A 14,197-nucleotide genomic window follows, 5' to 3' on the forward strand; every position below is an offset into this window, starting at 1 on the left:
GTAAAGGAATGTGTCAGCGGCCTTTGGGTACGACACAAAGCCCGTGTTGCATTGACTTGTGTTAAATATTTAAACTGATGAGGAATCAGTCATTTGCTTGCCAAAAAGATTCAGGTAGTCCCGTTGGACCGGTTAACTCAGACAGATGTTTCTGTCTCTCCCTTCCTCTCTCTTCGTAGGCAAAAACTGGGATTTCACTGCTGCCCTCAGTGACTTTGAGCAGCTGCGACAGGTGCATGCTGGGAACCTGTCGTATTCATTCACAGAAGAGCGAACGTATCTGCCCCCTGAAAAGGAGATGGCTCGGGTAGGACGGCCTATACTCCATCGCCAAGATGAGGTGGTGCAAGGTGAGGTTCTCAGGAAGTGAGTTAGTCCAAAATATGAGTTCAGTTTGCAGTTTATTAGGTGCACCAACTTAATCTAAATGTTTTGACTACTACAAACATGCAGTGACTACATATCAGCTGATAAAGTGACAACTACAGAAGGTGTAAACCTCACAATATTTTTGTAATCTGGTGCTTGCAATGGAGGCTTGAGGCTTGAGTGTGTGAGTTGGTGCAGTTCAGGAACCCAGATTCCCAGATGACACAGGGATGTAACTGCAAAGGTTGGAAAAGATGAGAAGTTTAAACTTTCTGTATTACTTTTTCATGATTAAGCACTGATATATTATTTTGTATTTCTTTTTTCCTGAATAGCGACGACGGTTTAGGAGTAGACTGCAGTAGTTCCAATATGAGTAAAAATGGTTGCAGAGCTCGGTTAATGTCACAGCTTCTGTGATGACCACAGTGTAACGCTGACAACAGCAGCGAGCAGCTTGTTTTGGTTTTTTTTTTTTTTTCAACCTGCTGCCAAAAATAATGTATCATTCCTGAAGGGTTACTAATGGAGTGTTTCATTCCTTATCAAATAAAAACACTAGCAATTGTCCTACCACTTAATATTCCAGTCTACCCTGAGACTAACCATAATAACTACAAATCATAATGTGCAAATATGCACTTCGTGCAACACCTTTTATTTTTTCTTCTCTCTCTCTTTAGCTACAGAGAAGCGTTTGTCGAGGGGTATTTCTCATGCTAGCTCTACCATCGTTTCTCTGGCTCGCTCTCACGTCTCGAGCACCGGCGGTAGCAGCAATGAGCCTCTTCTGGACACGCCCCTGTGCACTTTCCAACTGCCAGACCTCACTGTGTACCGGGACGACTTCAGGAGCTTCATTGAGAGGGACCTTATTGAGCAGTCCATGATGGTGGCCTTGGAGCATGCCGGTTAGTATAACTCTGTACCATACATGAGATTTTAGGCTTCACTTGGTTGCAGATAAAAGACAGTTCTTACTCCCCGCATGCTTTTTAAGTGACACGTGTGTTCGTTGTTTCTATTCCAAAATATATTACCTACTCCTGCATTTATAAGACAACAGATCTACTACTTCTGTTTTAAATATTTGGATTTGAAATCACGGTATGCTGTTTTTAGGGATGTTTGTTGTGAGTGGTTCATGTTAAATTACCAACAAGGGTAAAATGCTATTTTGCAGTGGTAACTTGGCCCTTTGAAGAACTTTTGTTGTTACTCTGACCCGCCAGAGTGTCAGCTGGTGGTATTGTGAAATATATTTTGAGACATTTCTTGTTTGGTCCTTGCCTCTCTGTCTTCTGTCTTCTCCGTGTCGTCACCCTGCTGGGCGGGGAGCATGGACAGCTAAGTTTGTGAATGTGATCATTTCAAATTTATACCATAGGTGTATCTACTAAACCTCTTTGACAAGTTCTAATCTCAGTGACCTAGACCTAAAGGTCAAAGTTCGAGATTCTGAAAATCTTGTGAATGTGATAACTTGAGAGCAAGGTCTTCTAAGATGTGTTTACTAAGACGCTGAGCAGTAACACTGGCGGTCGCCAGTATTTTTTTTCCCTTTCTCCAATAACTGCCCCACCACGAGCCTAGTTATGTTTGAAGTTTTTTCCTGTTAAAAGGAAGTTCTTTGTTCCCAACCTTGCCAACTGCTACTCAAAGGAGATAATCTGATTATTGGGGTTCTTCTTCATCTAGTATTGTAGGACCTTTACTGTTGATTACTGTTGTTCTGAACTGGCACTGGATAAAAGTGAATCAAAATTTGTGTTGAATTTCTTATTTTGTGCTCACCTCGTGTGTGCAGCCAGGGCAGAAAAATAGAGACAGTTTGCAACATCATTATATAAATTGTGAGTTCAACAGTAAACACAGAACTGATTTAAACAGCTCTGACAGTTGTAACGAAAGCTGAATACCTGTAAAGGCAGAGGTGTTGTAATCACTAACTCATAATTATAGGCTTTGACTTTCGAAGGTGAATTGTTTCATTCCAAAATAAGACAAAATGACACACTGCTGAGACTGCTGACACGAGAGGAAAACCTTCTCTGGAAGTCTTTTGACTTGAAAATCACATGTTGACACAAATATCTTTTTGAGGAGTTGCACAGCAGTTGTTTTGGATGAATACTTCACCATATTTGTCATGCAAACATGTGAGTTAAACATTTCTTATTTGCCTGCAGGGCGGCTGAACTGGTGGACAAAAGTGGTTTCAAACTGCCAGAGTCTGCTACCTCTGGCAACAAGCGGAGATGGAAATTGCCTGCTGCATGCAGCCTCGCTCGGTGAGTATCACGGGCCTTTCAAACAAGACCCCAATACAGTGTAGGTTCACACTCCATTACCATTCATTAAGGGAACTCCGGTGTTAGCTTAAGCACTAATTGCATTTTACAATGTTGCCGTGCACGTTCACTTTGCCTTTACAACCCACTTAGGAGTCCTAGCGCAGAAAATTAATAATGCTCCAACTGTGCAGGCATTGTTCCAGACTTTTTTTTTTTGTTCATCAAGAGATTATACAAACTTATATACATTGTATTGTATGCATCTTACATGACATATTTTCTCAAACATTTCTTTCCCAATCATTTTAACTTTTTCTTGTTAAACAAAAGAGAAATTAAAATACGAAAAACATCATACCAACACAAGAACAGAAAATTGAGGGGAAAAAAAAGAAAAAAAAGAAGAGGAAAAAAAAGTGAGTAAATTAGAAAAAATATTAAATAAATATATAAAATAAAGTAAAATAAAAATAATAATAAAAAATTAAATAAATAAAAAATTAAAACACTATATAAATAACATTAAAAAAAATAAAATAAAAAATAGAAGGGGAGGGAGGGGGGGGGGGCTTAAATCCTATGCCTACCTTAAAAAAATAAGAGTAAATTTCAAATTCTTTTCAATCTAGTCGCAGGGTGGGTAAATTGCATTGTTTTAAGGAAAAGATTTGAGATATTCCACAAAGGGTGTCCACTTGTGGATAAATTTTGCAGAACTACCTTTCACTGTGAGTGAGATCTTCTCCACCCTCAAGAATGTCCGGACAGTATTAAGCCTTTGCAATGCAGATGGAGGCGTGGGAGATTTCCAAAGAAGTTAAATACAGCGTCTAGCAAGAAGGGAACAAAAGGCCAAGATCTCATTTTGCTGGGGAGTTATATTAAGAGGGGTCTTTGGAACTCCAAAAATGGCAATTAGAGGGTCTTCTTGGATCTGAATTCCAAAAACCCCTGAAAGTACAGAAAAGAAATCACTCCAGAATTTGTTCAAACTCGGACAGAAGAAAAACATATGGCTTAGATTGCAAGGGGAGGTGTGACATCTGTCACATTGGTCTATAATTGAAGGAAAAATTTTTAGATAAACAGGATTTTGAGAAATGGACTCTGTTTATTACTTTAAACTGTATAAGCTGTAGCCTAGCACATGGTGTACTTGAACACATGATGAGATTCACCTTATCCCACCATGATTCAAACAGTTCAACACCTAATTCACGCTCCCAGGCGGTTCTGATTTTACCTGATGAATCAGATTCGGTCGCCATAAGCATACAATATATATTTGATAGAGGTGATTTTTGATTAGGCCTAACAACCAGAAGGTCAACCCATGGAGGATCAGCAGGGAGAATTGGGAAATTTGGAAACAGTGATGAGACACAGTGTCTAATTTGCAAATAGAGAAACAAGTGAGAAGGAGGTAGGTTAAATTTTGAGGATAGCTCTGAGAAACTAAGAAAGACATCATCTTTGTAAAGGGCTCTTATGGTTTTTATGCCTCTTTCATGCCATTGTTCCAGACTTTTATAGTAGGTGTGAGTATAATATTATTTATTTGGGACATGACAATACAGAAAAAACCCTGAAACATCTGCACACCTTTATGATTAGATGCGGTTGTACAAAAGATTCTGTTGATGTGTGTTTAACGACCTGATTTTGTTTCTATTGCAGGTATGTGGGGCTTTCACGACCGAGACTTGATGCTGCGGAAGTCCCTGTACGCGCTGATGGATCACGGGTTGGAGAGAGAGGCATTGAAGCGCAGGTGGAGGTGGCAGCAGACCCAGCAGAACAAAGAGGTCTGTCACAGAGGCTGCACATTAGTCTTGGTTATCTTTGTTATTCCCATGACTGTATTAGGGCGGTGCACAGAGAAGTTGCTAGGCAAGTTGAGGCTTTACACATGCCTTACATGCCAGATAATTCAAGTCAGCCTGCATAACATTTGATATTTAACGAGCACCATGCAGTTCCACCAGTGCTATACAGCCATTAAGGATGATGTGTGTAAAGTAGAGGAGATGAAATGGCAGAAGATGAAGGGGCAGCGCTAGTGCACAGAATAAGATAAACGAGGTGTAGTTTGAATTCTGAATCATTAGAATTTAGTTTTCGTTTTTTAGTTTCCTCCACTACTACTACATTTTTAACTGTAAATACTTTAGCTATGGACAAGACTGTCTTCCTCACTGAAGTTTATCGAGTTTTGAAAATTTAATTAACTTTGATTTACAATAATTAGTAAAACAAGACATGGGGTTGCACCAGGAAGGGCATCTGTGGTAAAACTGCCAACTCAAACATGAGAAAGCCTGTGGTACAGGAGCAGCTGAAAGGAGTAAAACAAGGTACTTTCGATAAATTGTCCTTTGGCCTTCATTTTCATTAAAAGAAAGCTTTTTTTGAAATATATTTTTGTAAACCCCTTACCTTTCTGAATTCACTCTGTGCCTGGTTGTTTTATGTTTAGTTTAGTTATTTAAGTTATTCTTTGTTTTTTCAGTTAAATTATAATTAAAGTACAAAGAAATCCCATCTTAAATTGAAACTTGTAATAAATCTGACTTAATTTCAGTAAATCTGTTTTCCAGCATTTTTGACCAGTATTTAGGATTTATTATTTTTATTTTTTACATTTATTTTTAATTGTGCAGCAGTGCTCTAGATTAAATTCAAACATTTGTAGCAGTGCTGTTGTTTTAAAAAAAAAAAAAAGTGGCACTTGCAGGTTTAGATATCAAATCAAATCTCCATGTAACTCATTATTGGTTAACTAACTTTTAAAAATTGTTTTCCACTCAATTTTTTACCGTGAAAAGTCACCTTTGTCCTATTTTTTGCAGCCATGGCAACATGGCTGTATCAAATTCAGACATTGATTTTGAGATAGTTTTATCACTCTGAAATGTAGCTCTAAGCACAAGTATCTCCACCTTTTTTCTTAGTTGCATACTGATAACGCTTTTTCGCAATGTGGCAAAAACAGGATTTTAGAGCCTGTTTTACACAACACAACTTTTATCCTATTGAAAGCTTAAAATTGTAGCACAGCAAGTATGTTTTTTTTTTTGTTTTTTTTTTAAAGTGGATGCAGACAGCATGCACATACCCACAGTAAGAGGAGAAACCACATGAATGACTGCATAATGTTCACTCATTCTTCAGCAGAACGTCTGAAGCGTCCTCAAGGAAATCACTTAAACCAAACACGCTCTAGTGGAGCTGCTCCGTGGGCAGTGCTCGGGCCTGTGGCTGCTCTGTGTGAATTTAGGTCATTGATTTTATTTGGTGGCTGTCAAAACTGGCCAAAAATCAAGTTTGACCATTCATTTAAACAAACACGCACAGGTCGGACCCATTCGAATATCGTACTTTGTGCATTAATTCCACACGAGTACAAAACCAGAGTTTGATATAACTACTTCTATAGCTTCTATATTTATTTCAATATAAAGATGTCCTTTATAAGCTCTGTGTACCATTAACAAATACAATTATTGGGTTAAGCTATAGAAGAATGGGCAGTCGATGCGCTGAGTAAGCTCTGCTGTGAGAAACATGGAATAATCTTTTCCTCAACATAAAACAGGAAAAATTCAAACCACCAGGGACCTGCAGCACATGAAGTTTTTTTTCACTCAACTATTCATTATTCAGTAAGAAGAGTTAAAGTTCCACTATGGTGACTAAGTTTGTAGTGTTTACAGACAGGGCTCTGAGTGTTAATCACTCTCTGTTTAGCAGTGTTGGGTTGTGAACTATTTACCATCATTATCACACAGTTGTTGTTGTTGTTACTTCCTGTAAGTGTGGCAGTGACACAGACATTAACATCTGTATTAGGTCTCTTTAATTTTCTATAATAATATTTTTAATATGCAGCATAAACACGTGTTGTTGTTAAGCAACAAGGTAATACCTCTGTGAAACAAAAGGTAATATGCTCTAATTACATCTGGCTTGCTCATTTTGCTAATGTGATAGCTTGTCTGCTGCCAGTGTAGACCTTTGTGTTTTTCTTAATTTGTAATAGCTCATAGTTGGTTCTGAAGTCTTCTCTCCTTCCTGCATTTCGTTAAAGTGGAAGCAGGAAGGAAAGAATTTAAAATCATTAGCTCAAAGTTTAATATGAAAGCTCACTTTTACTTGTGATGGCAGAGCAATGCAGACGCACCAGCACAGGTCTATATGCAAACAGCAATGTCACTTATGGCAGGAATTCAACACAGTACTATAAATTTAACCTTTGAGATCAGCAGCTTGGATAGAGTTAAGTTCACTTATACTTCTGGGTCAGAGCCATGTTATAACCAGAACAGCATTTTAACCCTGCGCCGCAACATTCAACGTAACCTGACATGCATCTCCCAAGAAATGTAAGTACACATCGGGTCAACCCATACCCCAACGTCTTGAATGGCGTGGAAGGTTGCGGTGTAGGGATAAAAGGAGTTTCCGGTTACTGCTCAAGTTAAGATGTAAAGTCTAAATCAAGCTTTAAGTTGACATCTAAAGTTCATATGGAGCTTTAACCTATTCGGCATGCCTGTCATTTAACATGCCTAGGACGCGTTTGCCTTGAATTGTTCAGCTGATATTTGTCCTCTTATGTTTCCTAATTGTCAGTTTATCTGCACACTCGATCACTGCTCTCTTCTCATGCCAGCAGCAGTGCAGCTTTTCCAGATTTTTCCACAGATGACTATTGATTCTCGCAAACCAATGTCAGTTTAATTTCATAAAATTTAGAATATGTGTTGACAGCTCTGCTCTGTCGCTGCTGCACGAGCGACAGTACGTTTCTAAAGGCTCTAGGCTCAGTTGTCTGCATGTAACCTTGAGGTGAGACGACATAACGTCAGTACATGCTTTTGTGACATTTGACACGGCCTCTCTAAATGGCAGTTGTGTTTGTGTGTGCCCTTCTTTTCTCCTCAGTCTGGGCTGGTGTACACGGAGGAGGAGTGGCAGAAAGAGTGGAATGAACTGTTAAAGCTCGCCTCCAGCGAACCGAGAATACACTACAGCACCAACGGCACCAACGGGTAAGGCCTGGCCCGGACAATGCAGTGACTGTTAACCCAGCACACTTAGTCACAGTCATGTTTTTATTCATGAACAGACAAGCACACTCACAGTCACAACTGAGTGACCGGCCCTCATTAGTCCATCTGCTTTTTTACTGTGGCAAACAAAAGTCCACTGGGTGAATACAGTGACTGTAAAGCTATAAAAACCAAAGCCAGACTAACACAATGTGGTTTTTAAGTTTTACTGTTAACCAAAGTTTCGAGCTGGCAGTAAAAAAACTGTTATCTTTGCTTTAAACAACTATCTCTGATAAACAAGAAACTGTTTCTGTTGTTGTTTCCAGGGCGGAGTCTTCAGACGAGCCAGTTTACGAGAGTTTGGAGGAGTTTCACGTCTTTGTCTTGGCTCATGTCCTTAGAAGGCCCATCGTGGTGGTCGCTGACACCATGCTGAGGGATTCGGGAGGAGAGGGTAAATAAGCCTGAAAGGATTTTTCATTATTTCAGTTTCAATTTAGTTTTATTGTTTTTAAATGTTCCATTTTCATTAGTTTCAGTTTTTAACCTGCAGCCATAAAAGGCTGATGAGGGATTGTTGTCAACCTGCCGGGCGTGCGGCGTGAACACCCAACTTTCTGAGCACTATAACCCGAGAACAAGGCGATGTAGGATTTTCAAATTGATGCCTTAGCTACATCTACTAAAACTCTTGGATGTTTGAATAAACCTTAAACTCAAGGTCAGAGGTCAGGTTTTTGGAAAATCTTGATGTCACTATAGATTTTTAGGTTTTTATTAGATGCAAGTTGTAAGTAGTTCAGAATACTTATTACAATACACATGTGAAGATGGCCCTGTCACAATAAATATACACTCAACTGCCACTTTATTAGTTACAGCAGAAATTGACACTCATTAAGTCAGACAACATTTACTGGCTGACAGGAGTGGCACACAGTGTGGTCCTCTGCTGCTGTAGCCCGTCTTCTGTTTTTTTTTTGTTTTTTGGACCATCGTCTATAAAAACCTTAGAGCTGCTCGTGTGGGTCATATTGACTATATCTACGTGCCTAAATTGCTGCCATGTGATTGGCTGATTAGATATTTGCATTAAACTGTTGAAGAAGTGTACTCAAAGTGGACGATTACTGTCTGCATCAGTGGGTGGGATTGTTGATTTGACCAAACTGACAAAAATCACAACTAAAGGTGTTTCCTGTATGTTTTTTTTTAAATTCCCAATGACCCGCTGAAGCTGTGGTCTGCACATCGACAGTCGTTCTGTGCACATGCTGCAGCTTAAAGCTAACAGGCTAGCTAAGACAGAAAGCGATGAAATGGAAAGTTGTTGATGGAAGAAGTTTTCAAAAATGGTGGTGCTGGCCTCCTTACACGAATGTAGCAGGGCCCGTTTATTTTCTGTCCACTTATACCCAGAAAATGTCTTTTTCCCCTTCAAAGAACATAATCTGTGTCTTCATTTGGATTCTCGAATGTCCAGCTTATGAAAGATATGGAGTCACAGACCAGAAATGGGCTTTTCATAAAGTCGCAGAACCAGAAAACATTATCAGCTCCAGCACAATAATCTCAAAGTGATGTAAAGGCTAGTTTTATTTGTATGAGCAGCCAGTTTATAGAAAAACTCAGCTGTAGGTAGATCTCATTTGCTCAACTAAATGCAATTAAACTTTTGAGGACTTTATGCTAACCATAGTGTACGTGAGATGATTACATGAGACATTTTGGATTAAATTAAAGCATGTAAATAACATTTTCCAGCGTTTCCCTTAGTGGAAATTAGTTGGGTACATTCACAAGGGATTAAGATTCCAGATGAGCTCAGCTTTTTTTTTAAGACTATTTTTCTGTGAGCAGGACTGTAGATGTTTGTCATTTACAGATTAGAAAACTGAGGCCAAACAAAAGCTTTGAACCAGATAATCTGTGATTCATGATTGCAGTATTTCAAGTGAACTTTCCCCTCTGATATCTCAAAGATAAAACAAACAGTGTGAACTCCTGGCAGCCTTTTATGTTTTCCCCATGCTTCAGAGGGTTTCTCTGGTTACAGCTGGGCTGTGACGGCTTGCCTGTCTCATCCCAGGACAGGTCTCACAAAAGACTCATCTTAATAAGATTAGAGTTTCATTTCCTTGCGGAATAAAGGTTAAATAAATATACTGGAGCACTTTGTTTGGAAAAACTAATGTGAAACCAGCATTCTTGGAATAAACTAAAGCATGAACAGTTTGGTTGATTAAAAATCTTCCAACAACTGAGGTATTGTCCTTGTATATCTTTATTGTTTACTCATATGTTTCTGTTGTGCTTTACTGACTGAGAAACAAAGCTGAGGTCCCGTTTCGCAGATGTTTAATGTGTTTATTACTCGCCCTCCAGCTTTTGCTCCCATCCCGTTCGGAGGCATCTACCTACCGCTGGAAGTGCCTGCTGCCAAGTGCCACCGCTCTCCGCTGGTCCTGGCATATGATCAGGCGCACTTCTCTGCTCTGGTCTCCATGGAACAGAAGGACAGCTCGAAAGAGCAAGGTGATGCTCTCCATCATCCTTTAAAATGATCGCATAAATATTGATTCCTTTTTCAAAGGCTGGTAGTAAGCAGCTGATATCTTAAAGCCATAAAGGAGAGTACGTCAATCAGGGGAATGCTTATACAAATATTCCCCCAGAGAAGTTGATGAGTTTTCTCGTAAGCACTAGGGGCTTCTTTCTTACTTTACAGCTCGGTGCCGCTGCTTGATGGGGAATTCCTTTTTGCGTATTCTTCTTGGTGATTTATTTGGGAATGGTGACTAAAGGGAACTAGGCTTTTCAGTATACCTTGTGATCCATGGAGCTCAGCTCCACGTTGGGGTTAAAATACAAGATGAAAGATGTTATCAGGGGTCCAGTAATGATGCTAACTGGGATATTTTTTTAAATGGTTTTTTGTTGTTGTTTTTAAACAAGTGAAAAAAATGATATTATTAACACTAGAGCACCAGCACACTCATGTGTAGATTTGTTTTCCATTTAGTCACAGCTCTCTTCTCTTTGTGTAAGTACTGCACTCTCGCCTGAACTTGGCTAAACTTCGGTGAATGCCTCTGACAGCATTTGCACACTAAAAAACTGCCCACAAAAAAACCCCAGTGACCCCAGGAATCCAAGGCTGTGCTTCTGGCTCGGACGTGGTTGGTCTGCTCCTTCACTTTGTGACTTCTTTGGCGTGCAGTGAATCTTGGGATAGGTCGAGTCACATTTGTGGGGAGCCTTCTTTATACTACTCCTGATGCAGCCTTGGAAGGATTTGCAATCAAATAGGGACGCAGCCATAGTCTGAATTCTCATGCTAATGTCAATAAGCATGGGAATTCAGACCATGCAGTGTTTTAATGTTTTCTGATTGCAAGAGTGGAGTCTGAATCCTGTTTTTGTGCACAGTTTACATATCTATACTTGAAATTCACTGCACAGAAAACTCAAAACCATCCAAAGCCAACTGCTAAATATTAAATAGGAGATGAAGGATGCTGTTTGCACACAGTCCTCTCTTCTGTAGGTGTATTTTTATTGTTTTCTGATATTTATTCTTGTTTCCACCAGCAGTTGTGATCCCTCTCACTGACTCAGAGCACAAAATGCTGCCACTGCACTTTGCTGTGGATCCAGGGAAGGACTGGGAGTGGGGGAAAGATGACACAGACAACGTGATGCTAGCAAGGTACAAAAAGATTTTACTTTTTCTTTTTTTTCTTTTTTCTTTTTTTTTAAATCCAGCTTTGGTTGTTTGTTCTGTTTGGTTTGTCGGTTACAAAGGACACAACTAACAACTAGAGTGGCACATGCTCACTTGTGGGTGCTTGCCCTTATTGACAGCTGTCTCTTTAACACCGAGTCTCAGTGTGTAGGGATTGACTGCTGACTCCAGATTAGTGACAATTAGAGAAGCGTCTGAGCTAATCTATGAATGAACCAGAGGAACGAGCACTAAAATAGCCGCTCTGCAAAAAAAATAACCTTCCACCCTATTTACGTCAGTGGGTGACACCAGAGGTCTTATTTAGATGAAACGGCGGGCTGAGATGATGTTATGTGAGTGGCTGTTAACATTGTTTGAAAAGGTCATTGACTTAAAAGGCCATAGCACATCAAGAGTATACGACAATGAGATGCTTTTAGTGATTTTGCCATTTACTCCACCATTTAGAGCCACGTGAGTCTTTATTTTATTTTAACTTTACCTTTAAAGAGCACATATACTCATTATTTCCAGCTCCGCCTTTGTACTCCGGGACTCTTACAGAGCAGCTATGAGTCACTGTTTGAATTAATTCCTTATTTTGTACAGGAGCTTATTTAAAGTGACTTTTGGTTACACTTTATAATACCCATCATTAATTGTAAGTTGATTGGCAGTTAGAAAGATGGCTTATCTGAGTGAAAGGGCAGGTTTACAAGATGGTAATGAGACCTGCTATGACGTGTGGTTTGGTCATGGTGGCACTAAAAAGAAAAAAGGAAAAAAAAGGAGGCAGAGCCGAGCCAAAGATGTTAAGATTTTTACTTGGAGTGAGCAGGAATGACAGGATTATAAGTCGGTACATCAGAGGGATGGCTCAGGTCGAGCGAGGCAAGGCTGAGATGGTTTGGACATGTGCAGAGGAGGGCCAGTGGATAACTTAGACAGATGATGTACATGGAGCTGCCTGGTAGGAGGAAAAAAAGAACACCTCAGATAAGATTAATGGATACAGTGACAGAGGACATGCAGACTGTTGGCGTGACAGAGGAGGATGCTAGGGACAGGGTGAGATGGAGGCGACCCTTAAAGGCAAATTTTGATGACATGCACACACAGTTTTATATGTCACGTACTTGAAGTTATTTGCTTGTTTACGATTGTAAAACATGGAATGAAAGACATGTCTTTTTAACATGTTTAAAACAAGTAATAGTATTATGAATTTAAGCCAACCACAATTATATTTATAGATGAACTGCAGTGTTTAGCTATCCTGGGTCAGTTATTATGCTGTTATTATTAGAAATAATAAAAATATCCTTTATTGCTCCTCATTGGGGAAATTCATGTGTTCCAGCAGCAAAGTGAAAGATGGAGTATGCAGATTCACACACAAGTAAAGAATATAAGATAAAATACAAGAAATAAGTACAGGGCAAATTTACAACACAAGAAAAATAAAATACAGTAAATGTTACATTAAACAGCAAATTTACTTGTTACTGTTTATTTATTAGCAATAAATTTCTATTAATTAACAACAATGCTGCGTATCCGAGGTGACCATATTAGAAACATGGTTGCTTAATGACATCATCCAGAACCAAAAATGAAAGAAAAAAAAAAACATCAGAAACTGAACATTTAGAGCAGCTGAAGCCTGAACTTAAGGCTCTCGGGGGATTACTTACACATATGCTAACCTCCTTATTTGATAGATATAGCTGTAGATGTAGGTTCACTCTAAGAAGACAACTGACTGGTATTTATCACATGAAACAACTTGGCTTATGTTCTGTTTTTTTGGCTTTCACATCTTGTTCTCGCTGTAAGACCTAAATCTCTCTTCACCGCTGTGTTTTTGTTGTTGACTTCCCTTTGCTGCTTGTTTTGTATCTATTTTTCTGCCCATTATTATGATGCTTTAGAATCCAGCTCATGACTGTTGTCTGTGTAATGACAAAAACATTGTTACATTATAAAAATAACGTGATCGGCTACCCAAACAACAGTAATTACTTTTCCATTAGCACAGGAAGCCCTGGCAGAAAGTTCCCTCTCACTGAACTTTACCTTGTTTTTCTCTCTCTCCCTTTCCTTCCCCCTTCGACCCAGTGTGGCTCTTTCTTTGGAGGCCAAGCTCCAGATGTTGCACAGCTACATGACGGTCACCTGGCTGCCCCTGCCATGCGAGGTAAGGATTTTTAATCTAGCACTTCTTTTGAAATGGCTGACAAGTTAGCTGAGGAAGTTGGCTCAGAATTTAAGACTTCTTTAGTACTTTGCCAGACAAATTTGGTTTTGGGTTTTTAGAAAAGGAACTAAATCCTGATGTAATCAGATAAATGCTTCAGGGGTTGGTGATGAATGTTAATTCCTTCAATTATTACAAACAAGAGCAGAATTTCTTTCCTTTTCCTTTGGGCTAGCTCTCCCTCCGACTGCTGTATATGTGAAAACAAACAACAGTGGCCCGTTCAGGTCAAAAAGTCACAGCATGCAAACACTATCACAAAGCTCCTCTTGTGTCCCACGTGGTAACGTCAGGAAGCTTGGACGAGCAAGTTCATAGCAGTTTCATGGTTATGCTACGAGGAATGGCAGCAGTACATGAAGCCCTGTGTTGTTAGAGGGAGTTTTTCTGTTTCCACAGGATAGCCATGTGATGGCATAGTTTCTGAAAAATGGTGCATTTATCTGATTTCAGTGACTGCATCACTGCAGGTCATTTTTGTAGAAGTTATATGACA

The 14,197-nt window shown here is 39.5% G+C and overlaps 1 protein-coding gene across 2 annotated transcripts in view; it reads left to right on the forward strand.

Moving 5' to 3' along the window:
* The window catches only part of otud7b (OTU deubiquitinase 7B), a 46,691-nt gene that overhangs the window by 27,070 nt on the left and 5,424 nt on the right, over positions 1-14,197 (forward strand). The window contains exons 3-11 of one of the 2 annotated variants that reach the window (XM_013268394.3): positions 180-350; positions 1,053-1,280; positions 2,559-2,660; positions 4,341-4,468; positions 7,608-7,714; positions 8,044-8,171; positions 10,103-10,252; positions 11,309-11,426; positions 13,563-13,641. In XM_013268394.3, the coding sequence (XP_013123848.1) occupies positions 180-350; positions 1,053-1,280; positions 2,559-2,660; positions 4,341-4,468; positions 7,608-7,714; positions 8,044-8,171; positions 10,103-10,252; positions 11,309-11,426; positions 13,563-13,641 (1,211 nt within the window). The remainder of the gene's footprint in view (positions 1-179; positions 351-1,052; positions 1,281-2,558; positions 2,661-4,340; positions 4,469-7,607; positions 7,715-8,043; positions 8,172-10,102; positions 10,253-11,308; positions 11,427-13,562; positions 13,642-14,197) is intronic. The other variant, XM_013268395.3, reaches the window with a different exon arrangement.

The sequence above is a fragment of the Oreochromis niloticus genome, linkage group LG11, assembly GCF_001858045.2.
Source record: "Oreochromis niloticus isolate F11D_XX linkage group LG11, O_niloticus_UMD_NMBU, whole genome shotgun sequence".
Lineage (NCBI taxonomy): Eukaryota > Metazoa > Chordata > Actinopteri > Cichliformes > Cichlidae > Oreochromis > Oreochromis niloticus.